The sequence below is a fragment of the Phaenicophaeus curvirostris genome, chromosome 8, assembly GCF_032191515.1.
Source record: "Phaenicophaeus curvirostris isolate KB17595 chromosome 8, BPBGC_Pcur_1.0, whole genome shotgun sequence".
NCBI classification, from domain to species: domain Eukaryota; kingdom Metazoa; phylum Chordata; class Aves; order Cuculiformes; family Cuculidae; genus Phaenicophaeus; species Phaenicophaeus curvirostris.
Genome location: NC_091399.1, coordinates 5,342,489 through 5,366,386, shown reverse-complemented (window position 1 = coordinate 5,366,386; position 23,898 = coordinate 5,342,489). Strand labels below are relative to the sequence as shown.

General features: G+C 36.5%; 1 protein-coding gene across 1 annotated transcript; it reads right to left on the bottom strand.

The window, feature by feature from the left end:
* Nucleotides 1-922: 922 nt before the first annotated feature.
* On the bottom strand, nucleotides 923-23,345 carry LOC138723282 (uncharacterized). Its single transcript, XM_069862230.1, has 25 exons — nucleotides 23,224-23,345; nucleotides 20,312-20,507; nucleotides 17,918-18,054; nucleotides 17,536-17,627; nucleotides 16,423-16,531; nucleotides 16,289-16,315; nucleotides 15,890-15,928; nucleotides 15,042-15,086; nucleotides 13,842-13,883; nucleotides 13,198-13,239; nucleotides 12,400-12,432; nucleotides 11,506-11,541; nucleotides 9,610-9,648; nucleotides 9,001-9,018; nucleotides 8,410-8,445; nucleotides 6,957-6,998; nucleotides 6,191-6,220; nucleotides 5,901-5,936; nucleotides 4,932-4,967; nucleotides 4,253-4,282; nucleotides 3,962-3,997; nucleotides 3,599-3,640; nucleotides 3,044-3,079; nucleotides 2,624-2,665; nucleotides 923-994 (listed from the first exon to the last, which is right to left on the bottom strand). Exons 1-25 carry the CDS (start codon nucleotides 23,251-23,253, stop codon nucleotides 923-925), a joined length of 1,323 nt encoding a protein of 440 aa, XP_069718331.1. The 5' UTR covers nucleotides 23,254-23,345.
* Between the last annotated feature and the right edge of the window lie 553 nt (nucleotides 23,346-23,898).

Below are 23,898 nucleotides of genomic sequence, written 5' to 3'. Positions count from 1 at the left end.
CTGAGTATTCATCCAGAAGTTGTAAATGAAAATGAAATGAAAAGTATTATCTTTCAATGTTCTAGCAATTTTTAGAGGAAAATTTAAGTGCTTCCTGTAGTGTTAGAAAGAAATAGATCATCTTTGTAAAAAAATTAAAAAAGCTATCTTAGAAAAATGTGATTACATACCTACATCATATATTATCCTTTCAAGTTACAATAATGTATTCCATACAGCATATTCTTTATACTATACCACATTATCATAATAAATTATAGCAGCATCTATGTTGTCTGTTTATTTATAAATATATTATTATTATATTCCTATTGCTAAAACACAGCATTTGTTAATACAAATAATCTACCAGATTTTTCTATTTCTAGTGAAAAATCAGTAAAAATCAAGAGAAGTACCATGAAAAAAAGAAGACATAATCAATTGCTATTTCCTGACTAATTTTGAACATTTTACAGAAATTGTTTCTTTAAACATAGAAGACATCTTTTAGGACAGTGGTTTTTAGAGTTCCAACACTGAAATTTGTAAAACATACACATGTAGCTATCTATACTTTACTACACAAACTGAATGAATTGTTAAGCCAGTCTCTTTCAGGAGCCTCAACTGGCAGTCCTAAAGTATTTTCTGACTTTCCAGGGGAAATGTCCACAGAGAGGCTAGAATGCTCCAGCCATCCTTCAATCGAGGAACTCTGCAGTGGGCTTGTTCTTTCCAGAATCTGCCCTTAATATCCTACAGGGCTCGATATTTCACAGACATAATGCTAGGAGGAAGGGGGAAAAGAGACCCCAAGCCCCTGTGATGCTCCTGTGTACAGGAAGATAGTGAGTTCTAATCTCATAACTGGTAAGATTGCATAGATTTGCACTCTATGAATCTGAAATTGGTACTAATTGGGTTTGTGGCATAACAAATTTTAGATGCATCTTGACAGCAGAGGAGGAAGGTCATTTACCTGGTGGCAGGGATTGCTGTCATATGAATAACCCTGTTAAAAACCAAACAAACCAAAAGGTAAATGCCTAGACATTCTTGTAATGTAATTAGCTTTCTTAACATTTTTTATGTGAAAATTAAATGTAAAAAAATCAACATAAAACTTCACAGAGGGTGAGTTTAAATTTAATTAACCCTTTAAGTCTGTGGCTTTATCCTCTGTCACTCTCATACGCACATACTCACAAGCACCAAGACACATCGATAAAAGCAAGCGTACTTGTGTGCCACATGGAAAGCAAGATAGACAGGCAATTGATGAGTATCATCCCAGCTCCTATTGATTAATAAAGATGAACTGTTTTTCCAGACAGTTATTTTAGGAATCAACAGCTCCTATTATGTGACCATCTACCTCAGAATCTTGCTAGATTCACCCATCATAGATCTTAGGAGAAGCTCTGCCCACTGCCTTTCATTTCCTTGTTTTGGGTGTATTTTGACTAAATTCAGTCTTCCTGTTGGGTTAACAGGGTAAGAAAGTTTGTCAAGCTTTCCATTATTAGAGCACAGGTCTTATGTTGGTAAGTCAACCTGTGACACAACTTTGGTGGAATTCACACATTCTTCAGCATTTATCTGTTTTGTTGATGTGAACTGTGTCCTTGTTGTATTGCTTCTTATTCTTATAATGTTTTCAAGCACATTTCTATTCATAGTAACTCACACCAATCCTAATATTATTGCTAGTTATGCTAAAAACTTCTCGTTTTACATTTCCCTTTCATTTTCCTCCCTTTCCTGAACATATTTATTTGAACATAACTTTACTACCATGGCTTCATCCATGATCCTCTCACCTGGGATCTCATCATCAAAGACAGCATCTTTACACTGCTGCAGGCACGCACCAGTTCAAATGTAACCAGGATGAAAACTACTAAACTAATTCTTATTGCACAAGAACCATTCTCTGATCCTATCACTTTCTAGTGGCTGAGAGAGCTGGGGTTGTTTAGCCTGGAGAAGAGGAGGCTGAGGGGGGAGACCTCATTGCTCTCTATAACTACCTGAAAGGAGGTTGTAGAGAGGAGGGTGCTGGCCTCTTCTCCCAAGTGATGGGGGACAGGACGAGAGGGAATGGCCTCAAGCTCTGCCAGGGGAGATTTAGGCTGGACATTAGGAAAAAATTCTTCACAGAAAGGGTCATTGGGCACTGGAACAGGCTGCCCATGGAGGTGGTTGAGTCACCTTCCCTGGAGGTGTTTAAGGCACGGGTGGACGAGGTGCTAAGGGACATGGTTTAGTGTTTGATAGGAATGGTTGGACTCTATGATCCGGTGGGTCTCTTCCAACCTGGTTATTCTATGATTCTACAGGAACTAAATGGAGCAGCATCCAAAACAAATTTCCAAGCAAAGAGTTTGTGTTTACTGAGTAGACAGATAAATCACTACTTGTCCATCTTCTTTGTGTAACACTACATTGGAGAAGGCACATAATTTTGGTTACTGTGACCAACACTATCAGCCCTTCTTGATCTCTGAGCTTGGTAATTCCTTGTAACAATGAAAACAAAAGATTCCAACCAAAAAATATTTATATAACCTATTGAAGAATAGGTTAATACTACAAAGAAAGCTAGGTCTAGTTTTCAAACAGTTTGGAGAAAGCAACTCACTTGTCCACAGCCACTGCTGCCTGAGGAAGCAGATCCACCCTGCTGGGGGGGAAAAAAAGGAGCAGCTCAGTAATTGAAGCATTCCTTTTCTCCACTTCAAATACTGAAATAATTTTTAAAGAGCTTTAGATGCCTGGTTGTGTGAAAGGCAGAGAACCATCTATATCCTACTCTGAATTTTCTTGTAAAATATTGTGTATTATAAATATTGAAGTGCATCAAAAAGCTGATACCTACATGCACTCCTTTTGAAGTGGAAAAGAGTTGATTTTTCCCAAACCCATAAGAAAAACAGTTCTCAACTCTTATTTCTAATGAGCGTTTACCATGTTATTTCAAGAAACAAACTACAAAAGTCTCAGTACCTATATATGGGAAAATCCTATACACTGTGTATACTGACTGGTGACTGACGTTTACCTGGCCATGGGAACTGCCACCTTGAGGCTGGAAGCCCTGGAAGAAGGGCAAGAACTCATCTGTAAACAAAAGTTCCTCAGTACTATGTTCTTTTTCTTTCCTTCACTGCAATTCAATGGTACAAATCACAATCAAGGACCACCCAGCTACACCAAGGAGGAAAAAAATCACTCAACTCCCAAAGTCCATTTGCCTGGCAGCCTCCTACAAAAAAATCCCAATAGATTTCAGCAGAATAGTTTCAGAGGACTGGCCACCTTGGGAATCCTTTAGAAAAGGAGAAGATAACTGCCACTCGGAACAGGAGGATTCTATAGAGAGCACAAAGTTTCTCAAAATACAGCTGCACAAGGGTTTCCCATAAGGCTCTTCCTGAGCCAAAGGAACCACAACAGTAGAGCAGCACCTGTGCAGCAGATTGTCCTACTCTCAAAAAAAAGCCATGAATTGACTCAGTGCAAACTGCCAAAGGAAACATCATTCTCAAAACTCTGCCTATCGTGCTGGTCACAGAGATCAGCGAAGAAATTCCAACAGAATATCCAGTCAGCTCACCTGCCCATAAGAACTGCTGCTGCCCGAGTAACTTGGCCCACCCTAAGACAAAGATAACATTATTTAATTCCCTTTTGCAAGGGGTCTAGCCTGCATTAGAAAAAGAAATAACTACATCCTAAAGCTTCACATGCAGTGTGAAGAGCCTGGACTTCCTCCTGGCCCTCACAGTGATGCTGAGTATGATGATTTCACATGCTGGGATTTCAGATAAATAAGGAGCGTTTTGGCAATTTTTGAGTTTGAGAATACACAATTTCAGAGAAAACGTCCTTTAAACTTGGAGTTCTGAGTGATTGATAATGTTTTTGCAGTGCCGTGGCACTCCACTTTCTCAAATGTGATATTGTGAAGGATGCTTACCTGGCCATAGGAACTGCCACCCTGAGTCTGGGAGCCCTGTAACAAAGGCAAGAACTCATCTGTAAACAAAACTGTGGTCTCAGAACAGATGTTACAGAAAAGCCCATTTCCACTAAAAGTTCCTCTGTACTACATTCATTTTCCTTCACTGTAATTTAGTGGCACAAACCAAGATCAAGGACCAACTGCCTACACCAAGAAGGAAAAAAAATTTCAGCCAGCTCCCAAAGCCCATTTGCCAGGCAGGCTCCAATGGAAAAGCTCAATATGTTTCAGCAAAAAAAGTCTCACCTGGCCAAAGGACTGGCTGCCTTGGGAACCCTTTGAAAAAAAAAAAAAAGACCACCTTGACAAGGAGTCTTCTTATAAAGAAAACAATGTTTATCCAAATACAGCTGCAGAAGAGTTTCTCCAAAAGGTCTTCCTGAGATAAAAGGAGTCACAACAGTACACTAGCACCTGTGCAGCAGACTGTCCTACTCTCAAAAAAGCCATGAATTTTGTTGAGATACTGCCTGCAAAGCATATATGAGTCTCAAACCCCTTCCCATTGTGCTGGTCACAGAGATCAGTGAAGAACTTCCAACAGAATATCCAGTCAGCTTACCTGCCCGTAGGAACTGCTGCTGCCCGAGTAACTTGGCCCACCCTAAGACAAAGATAACATTAGTTACCTCCCTCTTGTAAGGGATCCAGCCTGCATTAGAAAAAGAAATAACTACATCCTAAAGCTTCACATGCAGTGTGAAGAGCCTGGACTTCCTCCTGGCCCTCACAGGGATGCTGAGTATGATGATTTCACGTGCTAGGATTTCAGATAAATAAGAAGCTTTTTGGTAAATTTTGAGCATGAGAATGCACATTTCCTAAGAAAATGTCCTTTTTAGTTGGAATTCTGAGTGATTGATAGTGTTTTTGCAGTGCCGTGGCACTCCACTTTCACAAATGTGATATTGTGAAGGATGCTTACCTGGCCATAGGAACTGCCACCCTGAGTCTGGGAGCCCTGTAAGAAAAGGCAAGAACTCCTCTGTAAACAAAACTGTGGTCTCGGAACAGATGTGACAGAAAAGCCCATTTCCACTAAAAGTTCCTCTGTACTACGTTCATTTTCCTTCACTGTAATTTAGTGGCACAAACCAAGATCAAGGACCAACTGCCTACACCAAGAAGGAAAAAAAATTTCAGTCAGCTCCCAAAGCCCATTTGCCAGGCAGGCTCCAATGGAAAAGCTCAATATGTTTCAGCAAAAAAAGTCTCACCTGGCCAAAGGACTGGCTGCCTTGGGAACCCTTTGAAAAAAAAAAAAGACCACCTTGACAAGGAGTCTTCTTATAAAGAAAACAATGTTTATCCAAATACAGCTGCACAAGGGTTTCTCCAAAAGGTCTTCCTGAGATAAAAGGAGTCACAACAGTACACTAGCACCTGTGCAGCAGACTGTCCTACTCTCAAAAAAGCCATGAATTTTGTTGAGATACTGCCTGCAAAGCATATATGAGTCTCAAACCCCTTCCCATTGTGCTGGTCACAGAGCTCAGCGAAGAAATTCCAACAGAATATCCAGTCAGCTTACCTGCCCGTAGGAACTGCTGCTGCCCGAGTAACTTGGCCCACCCTAAGACAAAGATAACATTATTTAATTCCCTTTTGCAAGGGGTCTAGCCTGCATTAGAAAAAGAAATAACTACATCCTAAAGCTTCACATGCAGTGTGAAGAGCCTGGACTTCCTCCTGGCCCTCACAGTGATGCTGAGTATGATGATTTCACATGCTGGGATTTCAGATAAATAAGGAGCGTTTTGGCAATTTTTGAGTTTGAGAATACACAATTTCAGAGAAAACGTCCTTTAAACTTGGAATTCTGAGTGATTGATAATGTTTTTGCAGTGCCGTGGCACTCCACTTTCTCAAATGTGATATTGTGAAGGATGCTTACCTGGCCATAGGAACTGCCACCCTGAGTCTGGGAGCCCTGTAACAAAGGCAAGAACTCATCTGTAAAAAAACTGTGGTCTCAGAACAGATGTGACAGAAAAGCCCATTTCCACTAAAAGTTCCTCTGTACTACATTCATTTTCCTTCACTGTAATTTAGTGGCACAAACCAAGATCAAGGACCAACTGCCTACACCAAGAAGGAAAAAAAATTTCAGCCAGCTCCCAGAGCCCATTTGCCAGGCAGGCTCCAATGGAAAAGCTCAATATGTTTCAGCAAAAAAAGTCTCACCTGGCCAAAGGACTGGCTGCCTTGGGAACCCTTTAAAAAAAGAGAAGATGATTACCACCTTGGCAAGGAGGTTTCTATAAAGAACACGATGTTTATGGCTCTACCAGAGCCAAAGGAGACAGAACAATATGCTTGCGTCTTTGCAGCAGACTGTCCTACTCTCAGCAAAAGCTGTGAATTGGATTGAGATGCACACTGCCAACGTTGGGCATTGACGTTGTTTGTGATGTTGAGTACTGACCTTCCTGTGTCCTTCATCCCTAGAAGTCACACCTACCCCTTTGAAGGATTTTCCTGGTTGTACATAGTGTACCGAGAATATTGCCAGGTATTTGCCTTCCCTTCCCATTCCAAATAGAAGGAATTCTAAAGAGCCTTCATACTTGAGCACGTACTATGGATATCCTCATGTGTTATTCCACGACTATTTATTTTATTACTAGGTTAGCATTTGCCAAATTCACACACTAGTTTTTCACACAGGTAGCTTTACCTGCATGGATTTAAATAAGGCTGAAAATATTGCATAGAGATTGGCAGTTATGATTGATGATCTTTCTTGATATGGATAACCAACTATCCTTCACAACTTCTGAAAATTTGAGATCTAACGTACTTGGGGCCTTTAATCTCCATAAACATAAATATCTGCAGCCTGTGAAATATATTTAAAAATGTAGGAAATTATTTATTTCGAAGTTGTCTTGGACCTTTAGTGAAGTCTAGAGGAATATCTCTAGTTCTTTTTAAGGTCACTTACCTGAACATAACTACTGCTGCTGCTGCTGCTTTGCTGTCTTTGTCCAGTCTACATAGGAACAAAAAATATTGTTATTTATTTTTAAATACTAAGTCCTTTCAAGAAACAACAGAATCATTATATCTGTTAGACAGTTTGAAAGCCAGAAAGAGTTCCTTCAGCCCTTTCTTTATTTATGCCATCTCCGTGCCCTACAATGTTCAGCATATAAAAATCTTTCATAAAGCAGTTGCTTAAAGTATTTATAAATCTTGGTGTCATTTTCTTAATTAAAATTCATCATATAACAATGTCATTTTGTCATGTTGTGGCATTTCAAGTGAGTTTAAATAATCCTGCCCTTCAAATGTATCCCACAAATTACTGTTAAATTAATTTCTATTTATTTCTATATTATGACTCATTTTTCATTAATAAGCACAACAAACTTTTGACAAAATCTTGGGTAAACCAAAAACTGGATAAGTCACAGTCACAATTTAACCAAAGGAAAAGCCACTGCAGATAATCTTTCAGCCGCCATGAAGTGTGTGAATTATGAGAGCAATCAAATATTCTTAAGTTTTATTTATATATACGTGTAAAAAATATTTTACCTGTGTAATCAAAAAACTATATGAAATTAAATTCATAAATAAAATAACAACAAAATCTTATTCCCTTATTTGCCAGCATTGAGTACTAGTGGAAAAATCTAATGCTAGACATTTTGAAAGCAATGACTTTCAAAAGACAAATTGCAGATGGAGTAACCTGCTATTGTTCTTTTAATGAAAGTGAGAAGTTGTTGCCACAGGCTGAAGGACTATCATTTCAAGGAGGGAAATCCAAAACCATGGAGTTGTAGGTAGGTTAAAATGGCAAATGACTCGGAAAAAAATTTGCCCCAGCGATATCTCTACTACTTTACAAATGTGCTCGTAATGAGACTGGCTTGTAATCAACTTCCCGAGTGCCTGGTTACCAAGAAGCAATGTTATAAACACAACAGCAAACAAAAGTTCACCTAAGGACTAACCAACAGGATTTTAAAAAATGTACTGCTGAACTTGTTTCTATTGAAAACCTGGACTGTTTAAATGAACGTAGAGCTGTTCAGGTTATGATTGATGTATATTTGATTTAACATCAAGTAACATACAACCTTAATTTTTAGAGCTCCGTTCACCTTCCTAAGCAGATGAAGATGGTTAAATTTTCAAAATTTTAGGAGCACTATGGAATTAGCATGAGGAAGTTTTCATATCTTATGGCTGTAGAAAACAGCTGCAGTGGTCTTGAATCAGAAACCAAGTGCTGTAACTACAAAAATGCCATCCTCCACCACTGTATTTTGTGGATATCTAAGGTATTTGTAAGTTATCCATACTTACTCATTCTCAAAGAGATTAATCATTATTTGGTTTACTGAGATAGGGCTTCAGTTAAAACTGAAGTATAATGGAGAAAGAACATCTACCTGTATTATGACCCTGGTAGCAGAACTTCCCAAACTCTGAAAAACAAAAAGCCACAAAAGGCAACATTTAATATGACTTTAAACAATGCCATGCAGTTAAACAGAAGATATCAAGTTACATTATTTTGCTTGGGAGAATGAAGGGAAAAGTTGTACATGTGATATACTGAGTATCAGATTCTTAACACCTAGCATTAAACTAGTCTGTCCTCAGCTCTGAAGGTTTCGGGAGGCTGCCTGACTCTAGTAAGGAATTTTCTATACTTGCATGTGCTTCTATTACAGCTTATGTGGAGAGGAGCAGAACACAGGCTCTGCCCTTTTGGCAGTACCAATTATCTTGGTTTTTACAAATATGGTGAGTGAAGGTAAGACATCATCATCATCCCTTTAACCTGTTTCACTGTCAGCTGCATTAGAAATATATCACCACACATTAATCCAGTTCCTGCTCCAGTCATTTGTTTGCTGAATTCTGGGGTGTGAGACTCAAATGTAAAAGGGTTTCAGACACCATCCTGAGGCAACTAGTTTGACCCCATTAAAACTATATTACTATAATAGAAATCATTAGGAAAAAAGTATGCTTACCTGGGGGTAGGTATGACGCTGCAAATGAAACAAAATAGTCTTTAATTATTTTGCACAGGGGCTTGTCCAAACAGAAAGTTGCAGCAGAACATGAAAGAAAGACATGGAAGGGTGCATAGAACAAGTGCATCCTGATGTTTATTCAGGTTAGAATGACATGTTTGACAACAGAAAAACAGATCAAATGTTATATCATACAAACTCAGTTTAACCACCTGTAGGCTACAATTAATTTTGACTGACTGTATGAGTTCCAAGTATCATAGTGGAAATATAATAGTTTAAAGATGAGAAAGGAAGTGAATTTTCAAAAGAAAGTTGCAACAGAAGCAGAAAATCAAAACTTCGGAAACACAAGGGCTGTATGCATTGAGAGACCTGAAATACACAGCTAGCCCAATATCTCTGCAAGTACTAACAGCAGTCATAGAACTATGAGATTTGTAGCTGTCTTAATACTGACTTTCTCTAAAGATAATACACCTACGGCAAACCTTGTCTGCCAAGGAGTTGCATCCAAACACCAGGAATCTTTCTAACAAATTAAGTATGCAGATATTTGAAAGCTTTTTGAGTGAAAATTCTGAGCATTGTAGAGAAACTGCTTACCACAGGTGGAAAAGGGTTGCTGTTGGCAACGACCACTACCTATAGAGAAATCAGAGAAAGGGATTTACTCATTATAGAGTTTATTTTAATAGTTAAATGTGTTAGGAAAATGAAGAATATTGAATTCTATAAATTTAGAAACTCTGATAATAATGCTATGGATGATCACTTTTATAAAATACAATTTTAATGAAAATTCTTAATGCACATTACCAAGCTAAGAAGAATAAACGCGTATATAAAGTTTAAACAAGAGTACAAGGAGGTAAAAGACTTGCTGCCCCTCACACAATGACTCAGCTGTAAAGGCAGAAGCAGGATTTCACTATAGATTCATAGAACGGTTTGGGTTGGAAGGGACCTTAAAGATCATCCAGTTCCAACCCTCCTGCCCTGGGCAGGGACACCTCCCATTGGATCAGGCTGCTCAAGGCCCATCCAGCCTGGCCTTGAACACTTCCAGGGATGGGGCAGCCATAGCTTCCCTGGGCAACCTGGGCCAGTGCTTCAACAACCTCATTGTGAAGAAATTCCTCCTTACGCCTTCAATAAATATTCCACTCTCCAGTTCACAGCCATTCCCCCATGCCCTATCACTACATGCCGTTGTAAAAAGTCCCTCCCTGGCTTTCTTGCACGCCCCCTTCAGGTACTGAAAGGTCGCTACAAGATCTCCTCGGAGCCTTCTCTTTTCCAGGCTGAACAACCCCAACTCTCTCAGCCTGTGCTGGGAGGTGCTCCAGCCCTCTGATCATCTTTGTAGCCTCCTCTGGACCCATTCCAACAGCTCCATATCCTTCTTATGTTGGGGATTCCAGAACTGGACACAGTACTCCAGGTGAGGTCTCACAAGAGAGGATCAGAGAGGTAGAATCACCTCCCTCAACCTGCTGGCCACAATTCTTTTGATGCAGGCCAGGATACGGTTGATCTTCTGGGCTGTGAGTGCACATTGCCAGCTTATGTAAAGGTTTCTCATCAATCAGCACATCCAAGCCCTTCTCCGCAGGGCTGCCCTCAAGATACAGTATTGTATGATATCACTGTGCATCCTTTTTGACCTTCCAACTTTCACCCCAAACTGGAAGACCAATTTCTTTTATATTTATTCAGTATTATGCTAAAAAGTAGGCTTAATATTGAGTTCGTTCAAAAAAAAATTACATAAAATGCAATAGTAGTATCTTTTGTTTAGGTTTTAATGTTTTCTAAATAGAAGCTTACCACCACCCTCTTTTTTAATTGAAAACAATTTGTATTATCTAGTGGTGTAAAAAAGAAGAGGAGAGTTGGTGCTGTCAGTATAAAACTGGGAGAAGCATTAAATTTTTACAACTAAGTTATTTAAAAATAATCTATCAGTATGTCTTGAATTCTTAAAGTAATGGGATATATTAAAAAAAAAAATATGTTTGGACAGGAATGAGTACACTGTGCATTTACTAAACACATCACAGTAGTAGCCGTAACTTCCTGGAGGCTGAACTTAGAGGGAGAGTCCAAGCAAATATTATGAATCAAATTCAACAGTAACATGAATTCCACTTGCTTTGAGTCATACTCATTCTCCAGCTCCATCTGAATAATAATTATATAATCTGTATCCTTAAAGGTCCTAACTACATCACAATCACTATCCTAACTTTTTAAAAACAAATCTGTACAAACACATGCAAAATTTTATTATATATACAGTTAAGCAAACTATCAACAAAAAGCCACGACAGCACAGCATAAGGTATGTAAAGAACCAAACAGATTCAAAGAATAAGAATCAGCCTTGGAAAGTCCTAACTGCTAAAAAGACCTGTAGTGCCACTGAAAGAAAAACAAGCCATGCCAAGTTACAACTGAAAGAAACTTTTCCCTTTGAATTCTTTGAAAAGGATTGCTTACCTTCTTACTGGCTTCTGAATTGCTTGAAGGAACAGACTGTAAAGAATACAGAACCCATTTTATGCTTAAGTAAATGTACGATAAATTAACTACAGCACTATTTTCCACAAGAATGGTATAGCTAACAATTTCCCTGAAGTACCAAACAAAATAAGTTTCTGAAGAAATAAAATAACGTATTGGTAATTAATAAATGAACTACTGAAATAAATCAATTGGTTTAATTTTTTTCCTACAAACAATAATTATTTTGTTAGTTTTACACAGCACTGTATAAAAGCTGCAAATGTTTCATCTAACATCAAATTGGAAATTTGTTTATAATATAAACAAACTATTGTCAGGAAAAAAATTATTCTCTTCTACCTTCATCAAAAATGAAACAAACAGAGCCTCCAGAACCCATGCCCCCAAAACTAAACAACCTACTGTTGAATTATGAAGTGGAATAAATGGGATATGCCATAAGAATAGAAACGCTTTAAACGAAGCAGAATATAACATGCAGCAAAATTTTCCATTTCATCAATCCATATGTACAATTGCATAAGCAAAAGCCACAAAAAAAGAGTTTTAATTCTTAGTGACAATCAAAGAAAGCACTGACTTTTGGAAAATCATAATAAAGTAACTGGTGTTCATTTACAGAATAAATATAATTGAGTTTCTGTGCAGAACAAATAACTAACTTCCAACAAAGTTACAACATACGCCAAATATGTAAATAATCTTTTGACATTATTTCCAGAGATGATTATTACTTAGCCATTTGAAGACAGTTCTCCTTTACCAAACGATAATAAGAATTCACAGAAGGGAATAAGAGTTGGGCATAACTGCTTAGTTTCTGAATATCTTAGGAAACAAAAAACACATTGGAAAGCACAGAGTTACCTGGCCATAGGTAAGACCACTGCTGGATGCAGTCTGAAATAAAACCACAAATCAGGCATTTACTTATTTAATAATTTATAGTTAATTATAACTAGAAGTCATCACTTTTTTACTTAGAGGATGTACACTTCAAGTCAAACTAATTTCATCTATACTTAAATAAATCTAGGGCAATAGTAAAGTACAACGAACTTCCTTGAAGAGAACTGAAGTACAAATTCTCCAACTTTCTATTATAGTCATAATATTAATGTTGCTCTATCAGAAATACATTTTATGCTTACATGTTAAACAAAGATAAAAGACATTTAATATGTAGGAATTACTATAACTCACGATGTATTTAATGCTAATCATATGACTAAGCAGTTTCGTGGCCTAAGAGTCACTACAGGACGTGTTGTCTTTCTGATAGATTTTTTTACACAAAGATCGTTAAAAAACCTAAATAATATTGCACAATATGCAATACCCAAAGACAATTACTCTAACAGACAAAAAGCATTATGCTGTAAGAATCTTGACGTTTTAGCAGGCTAGCAAATTAAATGTTTATAATTGGTGGTGAGTAAACCCTATAACACAGAAAACTATACTTCAAGGATGTCATGATATAACACCTTTTGAATTTCATTTTTAGTCTCAGAATAATACTTCCAACTACCACCATCATCTTTAATATATTTAGGAAGAACAATATAGCTTTGCAGAAGAGAATAAAATGCAATTTGCAATAAGGAGATAAATTAGAAGCATAGTAGCAGACAATCATTAAATATATATATAAAACCAGCTTACATCTCTGCAGGCGTGTTGACTATATGTACCAGCAGCACCTCCCTGAAAAAAAAAGAAACCGGTTATTTTTCTTCTTTAATAACTTTAGAAGACTTCAGACAGCCTCAATTCCGATACATTTTTATGTAGAAAATGTGAATAATAGATGATAAGGGGAGTATTGTACTCTCTGCTATAAATGCATGAACACTCATGTATGAACATAAGAGCAAGGCACACTAGTGATATTAGTGATTATCTAGTGATACCTGGGAAATATTTTAAAGCAGATACTGCCAAGATATTGTTTTAATGGAACTAAATTATAAAGATTTAATATAATAGTCATAATTCAAACATTATGTATGTAATATATAAATACACATAAGTAAAAATTAGGAAGCAGGAATCTGAAACAAAAGTTAACACCTTCCTGATTCACTGTCAATCAAACATAAAATATTATGGTCCAGCATAAATAGTTCCTTTTTTAATGTAAACCTCGCTTGTTATAATTCACGCAATCAATAGGTTCCCCCAAAACTGTAATTTTTTTGTTCTTGGCAAAAATGCAATACATATTTTGATTAATTTTACATTTTAGGAGCTACTATAGGTATAGTTAAGTTGGGGACAGAAAAATTCCATGTAAGAAAAGCGCTTACAGGGCCGCATCCACTTGTACTTATTGTGTAGACTGTTCCACTCTGAAATAAAAAGAAAAGAAGTAAATTATTTCCATGTCAAAAAAAGCAGGAGTGCAGTGGAATTAAAAAAATAGCCTTGCTGTTTATGGCATGAAAAGCTGTGCAACTGACAATATGTATGTGCAAATATTGGATAATAACAACAGAGGTTACCAGTTCACTGGCAACTGGCTGTAACTATTATAATTTAGTATGGCACATTAGTCATCATCTGCATTTCATATACTTTGTCATCAGTCATATAACCTTTCAGAATCCACAGGTAGTTTTACTAAACAGCCTATATGTTAAGAAAAAAAAAATAACTTTGGGTAGTTATGTGACAAAGTGAGAAAATCAACTCTTTAGGAAAGAGTATATATTATATATGACAGAAATACAGAAAATTCAGTATTTAGTATACACATCAAAACAGCTGGTATTTTTCAGACTCTGGTAACTCCACTTACAAGTACCGAGGATTAGACAAATGGAATATTATCAGATATTTCATGAATAAATATTATCACTAGTAAGAAACACATCCTTGAGAAGCTCAGTTCAAGAAACTAGAGGCATACCAGAAAACATTTGGCAGTTCAAGTGCAAGCAGGCACATAATGATAGTAAAGATAATTGACTAGAACCAAGTACACATTTCTGTTATTAAAGAAGTGAAAGGGATCAGTAAGAATGCAGACATATATACCACAGAAGTTTTAAACAGCTAACTAGACAGTGAAATCCCTAGATTTCCAGCTGTGAATATAATCTGCTGTTAAAAGTGATACAGATATTGTACTGGAGCTTCAATATCTCAATATGAATACTTGATAAAGTTTGGAGAAATTTTGCAATTTTTTTTTGAGAAGGCAGTGAAACTACTCCTTTTCTTTTGATTAGAAAAATAATAAGAACAATGTTTAACTAATTAATAAGTACAATTACATTTTCATTATGCCAGATGTCTCTAAAGCTATGAATCAGATTATCTGTGATGGTATTTATATGCACATATGCTGAACATGCAGTTTCCTGGATGAATAACTGGCATTCTGTGTTAACTAGCAGAGATGATATTTTGATGCAGTATTAAAGCACCTCCGTACTCTGTAGCTACAGAATTTTAGTTCTGTTAGTAAGGAAAAACGTACAAATGCCAGAAGTAAGGACTCTTACCTGACTGCCTGAATAGCTGTTCTGAGCTGAACTGGAAGGTCCAACCTGTAAAGAGGAAAAAAAGAAAAACAGTTATTGTTTGTCAGAAAACTGATTTTTATATAAATGATTTTCAGGAAAGAAAGGTCTACTTGGTGGCAAAAGAAAGAACACAGGTTTCTGTGACCTCATTCCACCAGCTGACAATACTTAAATTCTTTCAGAGATCTTTAAAGCCAAATAATCAAAACTATGCCAAAGCAGCTGGTATAAATTAACACAATTCTACTACTTGCACCCTTTTTCATCTGGCCTCATACACTTGGTGTTCATCATGGAGGAGCAGACCTACACTGTCAAGATCATGAAAAAGTAGATGAAAAATTTTTTTACTGATACAACTATGGAATCAGTAAACACTACAAAATGGAGGTTATGTTATCTGGGAGGAAAGAAAGAAGAAAAAGAGGCTTCTTCACTGAGCTGACAGTTTTCAGGGAAAAATGATCAAATAAATTTTAGATGTAGATCCTGATTTGCAGAAGATCTTGATTTTTCAGAGCTGTTGAAATAAGTGCTCTTGAAAAGCAAGTAAGCACAATGAGTAAAAAGTGAAGACAGGAAACCAGAAAACTTCTGTTAGGAAATAACTCCAGATTAGCTAGAGAGAAGCTGCATAATTAAATGATAACAAGGTTGACAACCATTTACAAAGTCTGTGATTTTAATCAATTAATGTAAGTAGCCCATAAGAAAAATAAATTGAGAGACAAGAGGGAGAAAAGTGTGATTAGAAGCAGCTTTTGACTATGTATTGAGGTCCTGGGCAATTAGCAGTATGTCAATGTCTTTGGAGAAATAATACTTACCATTATGCATCGGCCTTGTGGTGTGTAAGTCCCTCCACGCTGAAAGGAAGTACAGATTCCAGTTACTGTTTATTGACTGCTTTATTAATACCAAATTATTTTAAACAGGAAATCAATTGAACCAACTTCCAATTTGAGTGAAGGAAAGTGTTTCATTCTTTACAATAACTAACACATTGTGACAATTTGATACCAGAACTGAGGTTAATTAGAAATAAAAATACCTTCAATACTGCATACAAAAATCTAAGCATAAATGAGATCTCACTAGGAAAGTAATTTGAATGGCAGCTATAATATTTATGCTATAACCATGACACAACTGGATCAGTGGTACAGCAATTCCAAAATTGAGATTAAAAAGTGAAAATTGGGAAACTGAAGAAAAATTGTTCTTACCTTGTTACATTCTAGTGCTATCATAAGCTGTGAAAAAAAAAATAGAGGAAACATTTACAAATGTCTTTTATCAACTCAAAGATATTTTAATTTACTGTATTAAGATCTAGCATGCAAATACACTCAAAACATACCTTCCTTTTACTTTTTCCTGTAGCATTAACTGACTCAGAACCCATAGGTGTGAGAGTTTTGCTTTGAATTCCAACCCAAAAGTTCTCTAGGTCTTGAACTACAGTTGCACTGGAAAAGAAAGGAAATAATTTTTTTAAATCCAAATATTTTGGTATAAAATAGCAGTAAAACTACTCTCCCCCAAGAATATCTACTCTGTTTTGATTTTAAGGGTATATAGTACAAGTTTAAAAAAAAAGCATTATTTTTCAGAACAATTTTTCCCCCCCAGTTCCTGTATATTCATCTGACATAATTTTTAAATTAAATAAATAGATAGAGGACTGGACACCATTTGTAGAAGCACTGACTTCAGAAGGGAGTATCAACTTAAATGTCCATAAAAATTGCCATGCCGCTTACAATCTATATTGATGATTTTCATGGCATTCATGAATGGAAGTGGCAGTGGTTTTAATATATGCTCTTTTGCCCTTTCGTATTCCTCAAGATCTAATGTGGCAAGGCCAAAATGCCCCTATCATAAATCTACACTTCATAAAATATCAAACTAGCAAACATTTAAATATTTTGTAACTATATCAAGTATGTATTTTGTTAGATCAACTGATTTTTTAACAAGCTTCAGGTCTGCAAGAAAGATAGCACTGAACACAGGATAAATTTGTCTTCTGTTTTCAGAAGCTTACGTGTTGTAAACTTATTTTAAAAATCTATCTTACAAGCATTTTACATCAAACTACTATTCTGCTGTTCAAAATAAAAAAAGTTACAATTTAATAGAATCTGATCTTCACTAATTCAGGTAACCAGTTCAATTCATATTATTGCTTTTGCAATGAAAGAGGTCAAAGTGTAAAAATTGGTTATTCAGACATTCATTAAAACATTGTGCTTAATGGAATTCTTTACATATATTACATCTATATGACACTACTTCTTACGATTATACTTTGAAATGAAAATCATGTCATTTGATGAATGAGGTGGGAAGTTACGACAAACTATGAAAAAAAACATGACTGTGGCAAGACAAGAAACAGCAACACAGATTCATGTCAAAATAACGCATAAAAATAAAATGTCAAGGCAAAAAAAGAACAATTATTTACGTAAATCGAAGATCTTTAACACCATGTGGAGCCGTCCATATTGTTGTAACTTTCTGCTTCACATCTGAATTTGCATTAATTACTGCTGAATTCTGCAGTTAAAAAGAAATACATATAATTATACAAGATGCAAAAGTCACATTTATCTGTATTATTGGGAAAGTGTCTTTACAACAACAGCTAACACCGATATCCTCCTAAAAAGTGCCAGGCAGTTTCTACGTTGGATTCATATCATGTATAGGAAACAAATGTAATTCTTGAGGAAGTCTAGATTTTTAAAGTCTACTGATGAAATAACTTCGCCATGTAAACAATTCTGATTAAAGTATTTAAAAGAAAAAACAAGCTTGAGTAAGTATTCCAAAGACTGAACACATACCGTCACATTATGACATTCCAAGCCCTTAGTGTTCGAATCTGTAATATTAAAAGTACCAACAGGAACATCTCCTTCTATTTCTCGAGCTTGTAGATGAAATTCTTTAAAACCAACACCGTTAAGTCCTTCCAGAGTCACTATGGAAACAGACATTTTGAGAAATTTAAGTTCAATACACAAGTAAAACCTCTTAAATGTTTAGCAATTAATTTCCCTCACTCCAAGGCACAAGACTGCATGTACAAAAATCACTGAAAATATTTTACAGTTTTAGAAATATGTTGGGATTTATTACAGTTTTTATTAATTATGAAACAAGAAATTTGAAGGGGCATTTCTGTAAAGTGACATGAAAGATATGATTTATTTACAATTTTAAAAGTAATTCTACTCTACCAAATGACAGCTTCCTCATTAATCTCATTTGCTCTCCACGCATATGGAGCCATGGCCTTGCTGACCAAAATGTTTTTATTTTCTATTTATTTAGCCCTACAAAGTAAAAACAGCCATGGGAGAGAGGACTGCATTTCTTTCTACCTCTGTTTCAAAGGAAAAGATTAACTTTTGCCTAAGGCTAAATTGCAGAACTATTTCTGTTATGTGCTGCCACTGGAAAAAGAAAAACTAAACATTTTGACTCTCATGTTCTATATTAACTATGAAAAATCAATACTTAAGAATTACTCAATTTTACTCAAATTTTATTATAGAAAAAGCTCAGGAAAATATGGAAGAGAGGAGGTTTTTTTATATCCAAATTTAATGTTAAGAGGCATAAACAAGTTTGTTACGATCTAGTATAAACTAATACCAATATTAGGCACTTTCACAAATAAAAAGAGAATAATGCTTTATGCCCAAAGGTATGTGTAGTCATTAAAAATAAGGACAGACAAACTGGGAATGACGGAGAAGTCAAGGCAAGGACCAATCACACCTTGATAATTTTACATTTCCAAACACCTGCATAATGAACCTTCCACTTTGTCACCATTTTTCAGCCCTAATTCACTGACTGTTCACAGGTCTCACAGGAGGGATGATGTCCAACGCTTCAATGCAATGTTAAATCATAGAATCATAGAATAACCAGGTTGGAAGAGACCCACCGGATCATCGAGTCCAACCATTCCTACCAAACACTAAAACTGTAAGACTGTGGGCACGTGGCAAGCCATGGGTGAAACTGCAAAATATTGAACGGAAATGCAACATAACGCAGCTCCCAGAGAGCAGGTATTGGCTAACCTACGATTTGAAGCAATAGAAAAGTAGTGTTAAAGCAAGAAAAGCATGGTTTGAAAAAAAGAAAATGTGGGGAAAGGCACTTGTAGTAGTATATAAATTCAATATTTTTGCCATGGTAAATCCCACATAACCTCACAGAAAAGTCTGCATATACTTAAATACTTGCATCATTTTGCTGGCAATGCTGTTTTAAAAACAGCTATGAGTAATCAAACAGCCTTCCCACCACTGAAGGAGTTATTCACACATGTTTTTCCAATTATGGCAGCTATAATAGGACTAATGCTTCTCCATTCTTCTCCCTACACGTCACTCTCCATGGAAGCACATCCATGCTACTAGATTCAGGTAAAATAGAATCCCAGCTCAACAGTAGTGAATAACATTCTTTTTAACCCACTGAGACACATTAACGGACATGTGATGGGTTACAACTGACTTCCACTTCCATGCTTCTTCTAGCATGGAAGAAATACAATGGCTAGAAAACTAAGAAATCACAAGCAACTCAAAGTGGGACAGCACCATAAGGTGGCAACATAGTGCTGAGAAGCAAAGCTGTTAAGATGTTCCATCCAGACAGCAATTTGGAATTAAGAAGATAATAAGGTGGTTCAAGCAACAGTAGCTCCACGTCCTGCAATTTGATAAAATCTGGGATGCACTCTTAGAAGCGTGACTCAAAATGTCTCATTCTTGAGTTGTCTTATACCTCATCCTGAATTTTTATTTTCCTGTAAGATGACAGCATGCGAACAGCTAATGAACAGGATCCCTTTGTATTGCAGAAGCCTGATACAACAGCAAATATTCAAACATGAAGTTAAAGATCAACCAATTATTAGTCCAGTTTGGCCAGCTCTCTCATTTCATTTTGCTACAAAAAATGTAGCATGAAGTTAAGATGTATTTATCAGATGGAGAAAAGAAAAAAAGAGAGAATATTTTCAGTTATACAAATATATGTATACAAGCATACATATTAAAACATGTCAAAAAAAGATTAATATGTCAGGTATAGATGAATAAGATTGAAATTAAAAATAAATTTAATTACACTGAGAGGGAAGAGGGAGAATTTTAGTGAAAACTGGTAGCTCTGGGAAACGCAGATAAAGATTCTATGTTATTCAAACGATTTACCTGGGATTTCGTTTCCTGTCTCAAAGTTATCAAAGGATGCAACGATAATAAATGGTGGTGCAGTTTTCTGTGGTTTAGCTTCATGGTTTGGTAACAGAGAACCACAATCAATTGAGATATTTGTCCGAGGAAAACCAAGGATTCCAGGCAAAAATAGCCCACAGAACAGAAAAACAAGGCAGGAATGTTTCCTCATCTGTGGAACAAAAAGGCAATATAGTTTATAGTAATTCTTTGTAGTAGTTGTCATGTTTGACAAATACCTGCTTTTCCCCAGTGTTGGAAACAGAACAAGCCTAGAAAGCTGGGCTTTGTTTGCATTACAGTATTTTGAAGAAAACAGATTAAAATAAAATAACTACACATACTTGCAGAACACTGCAATAAATGACACAAATATTTCCATTTAAAATGTTGAATTATTAATGGAAGTTTCAATTCTCTGGTTATATGACAGTGATCCATTGACAGCCACATCAGATGCATTGCAACTTTGGACTAGAAAAGGCTTTAAACATACTTCCCGTTTGTTGAGTTGGCAGATTTACTCAGCTCCTTCCTTATTCAAGAGCTAAGACACAACCCTTGGTCTCTCAAATGGCTTTTTGTAGATATATAACCATGACTAGTGTGATTTCTTTTGACTGCTTTGCCTAATCCCACTTCTGAGAGACAGACAAGAAATCTATTGTTAAATGCCTTGGAGAACTCTTAGAAATTTTTCAAAATATTTATTCCTTTAAGGACCAGAAATTCTAAACAATTTAAAATTATGGAATTGTTCCTGCATGCTTCCTACGTAAAAAGAATAAATTACACCCAGTACAGAAAATCACAAAACCAACTACAAGGCAGGACTTAAGTCCTCAAGGACCATTAGTGGAGGGAAAATATATTTGCTTCACAATTCACTTGTAGTACTGCCACTAACAGTAAACTGTTTCCAAGAAAGGAAGGAAACGCTTCCCAGTAGTATTCTCAGGTGTTTAATACCACATTTTATGGCACATTTTCAAAGTCTAAACATTCAACCATGGCACCACGTAATTTATAAGGCTTTTATACCTTATGAATATCTCACTGTTCCAGTTACAAAAATGCTGATACAATTGTGAAATCACAAGGAGTATTTAATAACTCTGTTTTTCTTGCCTGGCTGCTACAGGATTGCCTTGTGGGATACAATAGGATGCAATAGAAAGAATGGAGATATTTACTTGAGATTTTTTAAAGCATTTAAGAAAATGTAAGAGATATATTCAGTTTGCATTATCTACCTTTGCATCTTAATTTGCACACAAATGAAAAAGAGACCATTCAGTTTAGTATGTACCAATGATATGAGTTACAGAAGCATTTGGAAATGGGGGATGGATGGAGACAAGAACTGAACACAGACTTCAGAACACAACTCCAAACACCCATGCACTTAACTCTAAACTTAAACATAGTTCTAAAAAAACACTGAGTCAACAGATGATAAAACAGGTGACTGTGAAGATTTGAAAGATTTCCTACAGGAAGATGATAAAGATTTGCATGGTGTCACAACCAGTAAGTGCAGTGACCCTGTCTTTAAAGCAGATGAAGACTATCCCTCCCAAAAGGCTCATGAAAACGTCACTTAAATGGGACCCTGGTATGCATTATGTTTTGGTATCTGTATGCTGGGTGCGGTTATCCAATCTCTTGTGACAATTTTGACATGGCCTACCTCTAATTAAGTTTTAAATACAGTATGTAGGTGCAATTATATTAACAGATGTGGTAAACAGTGATTTAAAATGAACCAGTCTCTGTGTGTTGAAATCTTTGTCTGACTCACGGAGAGATGGAAAAAAAATAAATCTGTTTCTAATTCAATGTTCTGTTTCAAAGCACAGAGTCCCTACCCTAGCACTAGGTCAACTGGGCTGGAAAATTGTCTGGACCCAGTCTGAAACCTCCTTTTCCCTTTTTCTGGCTAGAAGAAAGCCAGAAACACAAGCATGATGAGCTGAAACACAGTAGAGATGCCTTCTCTTTGCATCAACTCTCTGATTTAACGGTTTAAGAGCTATCCCAAGACTCTCATCATGCCATCCTTTGGAACTAGGTTTTAGATGAGTAAAAGAGAGATATTAGTATCTTACAAAATTCCAAGTCCACATTTGAGGCAGAAGCAGAAAATAATTTCCAAGGAACCTGAGTTTCAAAATAAATTCAATTCAATTAAGTTATCTTGCATCACAAATTTACCTTTTCTCCATGAACAATGTAAAGAAACAAAAAGAAAATATTTCTAAAACAGAAGCATAGAGAATTTTGGCAAATGAATACTATTCACAAGCTTGTAATTGGATATAATTATGAAAAATTGACTGTACACTCATTTCCTTCTGATGGAAAAAAAATTAATTCTTTTTATATCACAGACACAATCCCTTCTTCCTATGAGCCTATATGGCCCTCATCTTTGCAGCAGCTGTACTGCTACCTTAAGAATCCTCTTCCATACTTAGTCTAATAAGAGTTCAAGCCAACAATTAAATCTTTGGGTGCTAGTTAGTTAGCTACTGTGTTCAAAGTCTAGTGGATTTGGAAAGAGACACTTTGGTGGTTTCATTCTCCAAAGCCTTGGGCAAACTTCTGAATAGAGACAAAATTTTTTTAAAGGCTTTAAATATAGAGCATTTAAATAAGATAAATACTTTTCTGTAATTTGAAAAATACAGTCCTGGCAAGTCCATCCTGCCAACAGTTTAAGACTCAGTCCTGCATGCCCCTTTCTAATCACATTATGCATGAGTAATTTTCTCCCTTCTTTTCTCCTCCTAAGTGCTCTCGATGAACCACAGATTTGCTCTTTAGCTGCTGAGAATAAACATCACCAGCTAGTGCATACCCTGTGCACCACATCCCCAACAACACACCTTATCGACCAAGAGCTCATGCGTGGGCATCCTCTGGTCCCGCTATGGTCAGTGTGGAAGAGCTGAGGCCAGGCAGTGCAGGTGTCCCAGCAAGATGAGAGTGAGGAGGTGGAAGGCTCAGCCAATCCGCAATGAGGCGGGGAGCCAGTACAGCCAATTGGGGCCAACCATGCTTCTGCTGTGGAAATTAGGACAGCGCAGGTGGGACTCCCCTGCCCAGATGGGGCGATGACAACACACACTCCTCACAGGTGAATCATGCCCCCTCTGACCTTTAACAAGGCATCTGGGACAGGTAAATCTTCTGAAGGTTGGTAGCCTAGTGTAGTATGTTGACTAAATTCTACAGAACTATGCTATGCAAAAGATTTACTAATATTTCATGAGCAGTTGCAATGAAATATTCTACGCTAGTCTGTTTAACTTGACCTCAGAGTATTCTGCTGCTAGTTTTTCAGTTTTTTTTACTCCTTTCTTAAATCTGGAAAATTCCAGTCATTGTAATAGTGCCATGCATTTTTTGCAAAAAGGCGAAGAGTTAATGAGGTTGTTTTATCGCATGTACCTCGTGGGAAGTATCTGAAGTTATTTCATTTGACTCGCATTAAAAACTGAATACTTTCATTTTCTCTTCAGAAGCATTTTCACAAGGTCTGAAGACTGAGAGAAGTCCAA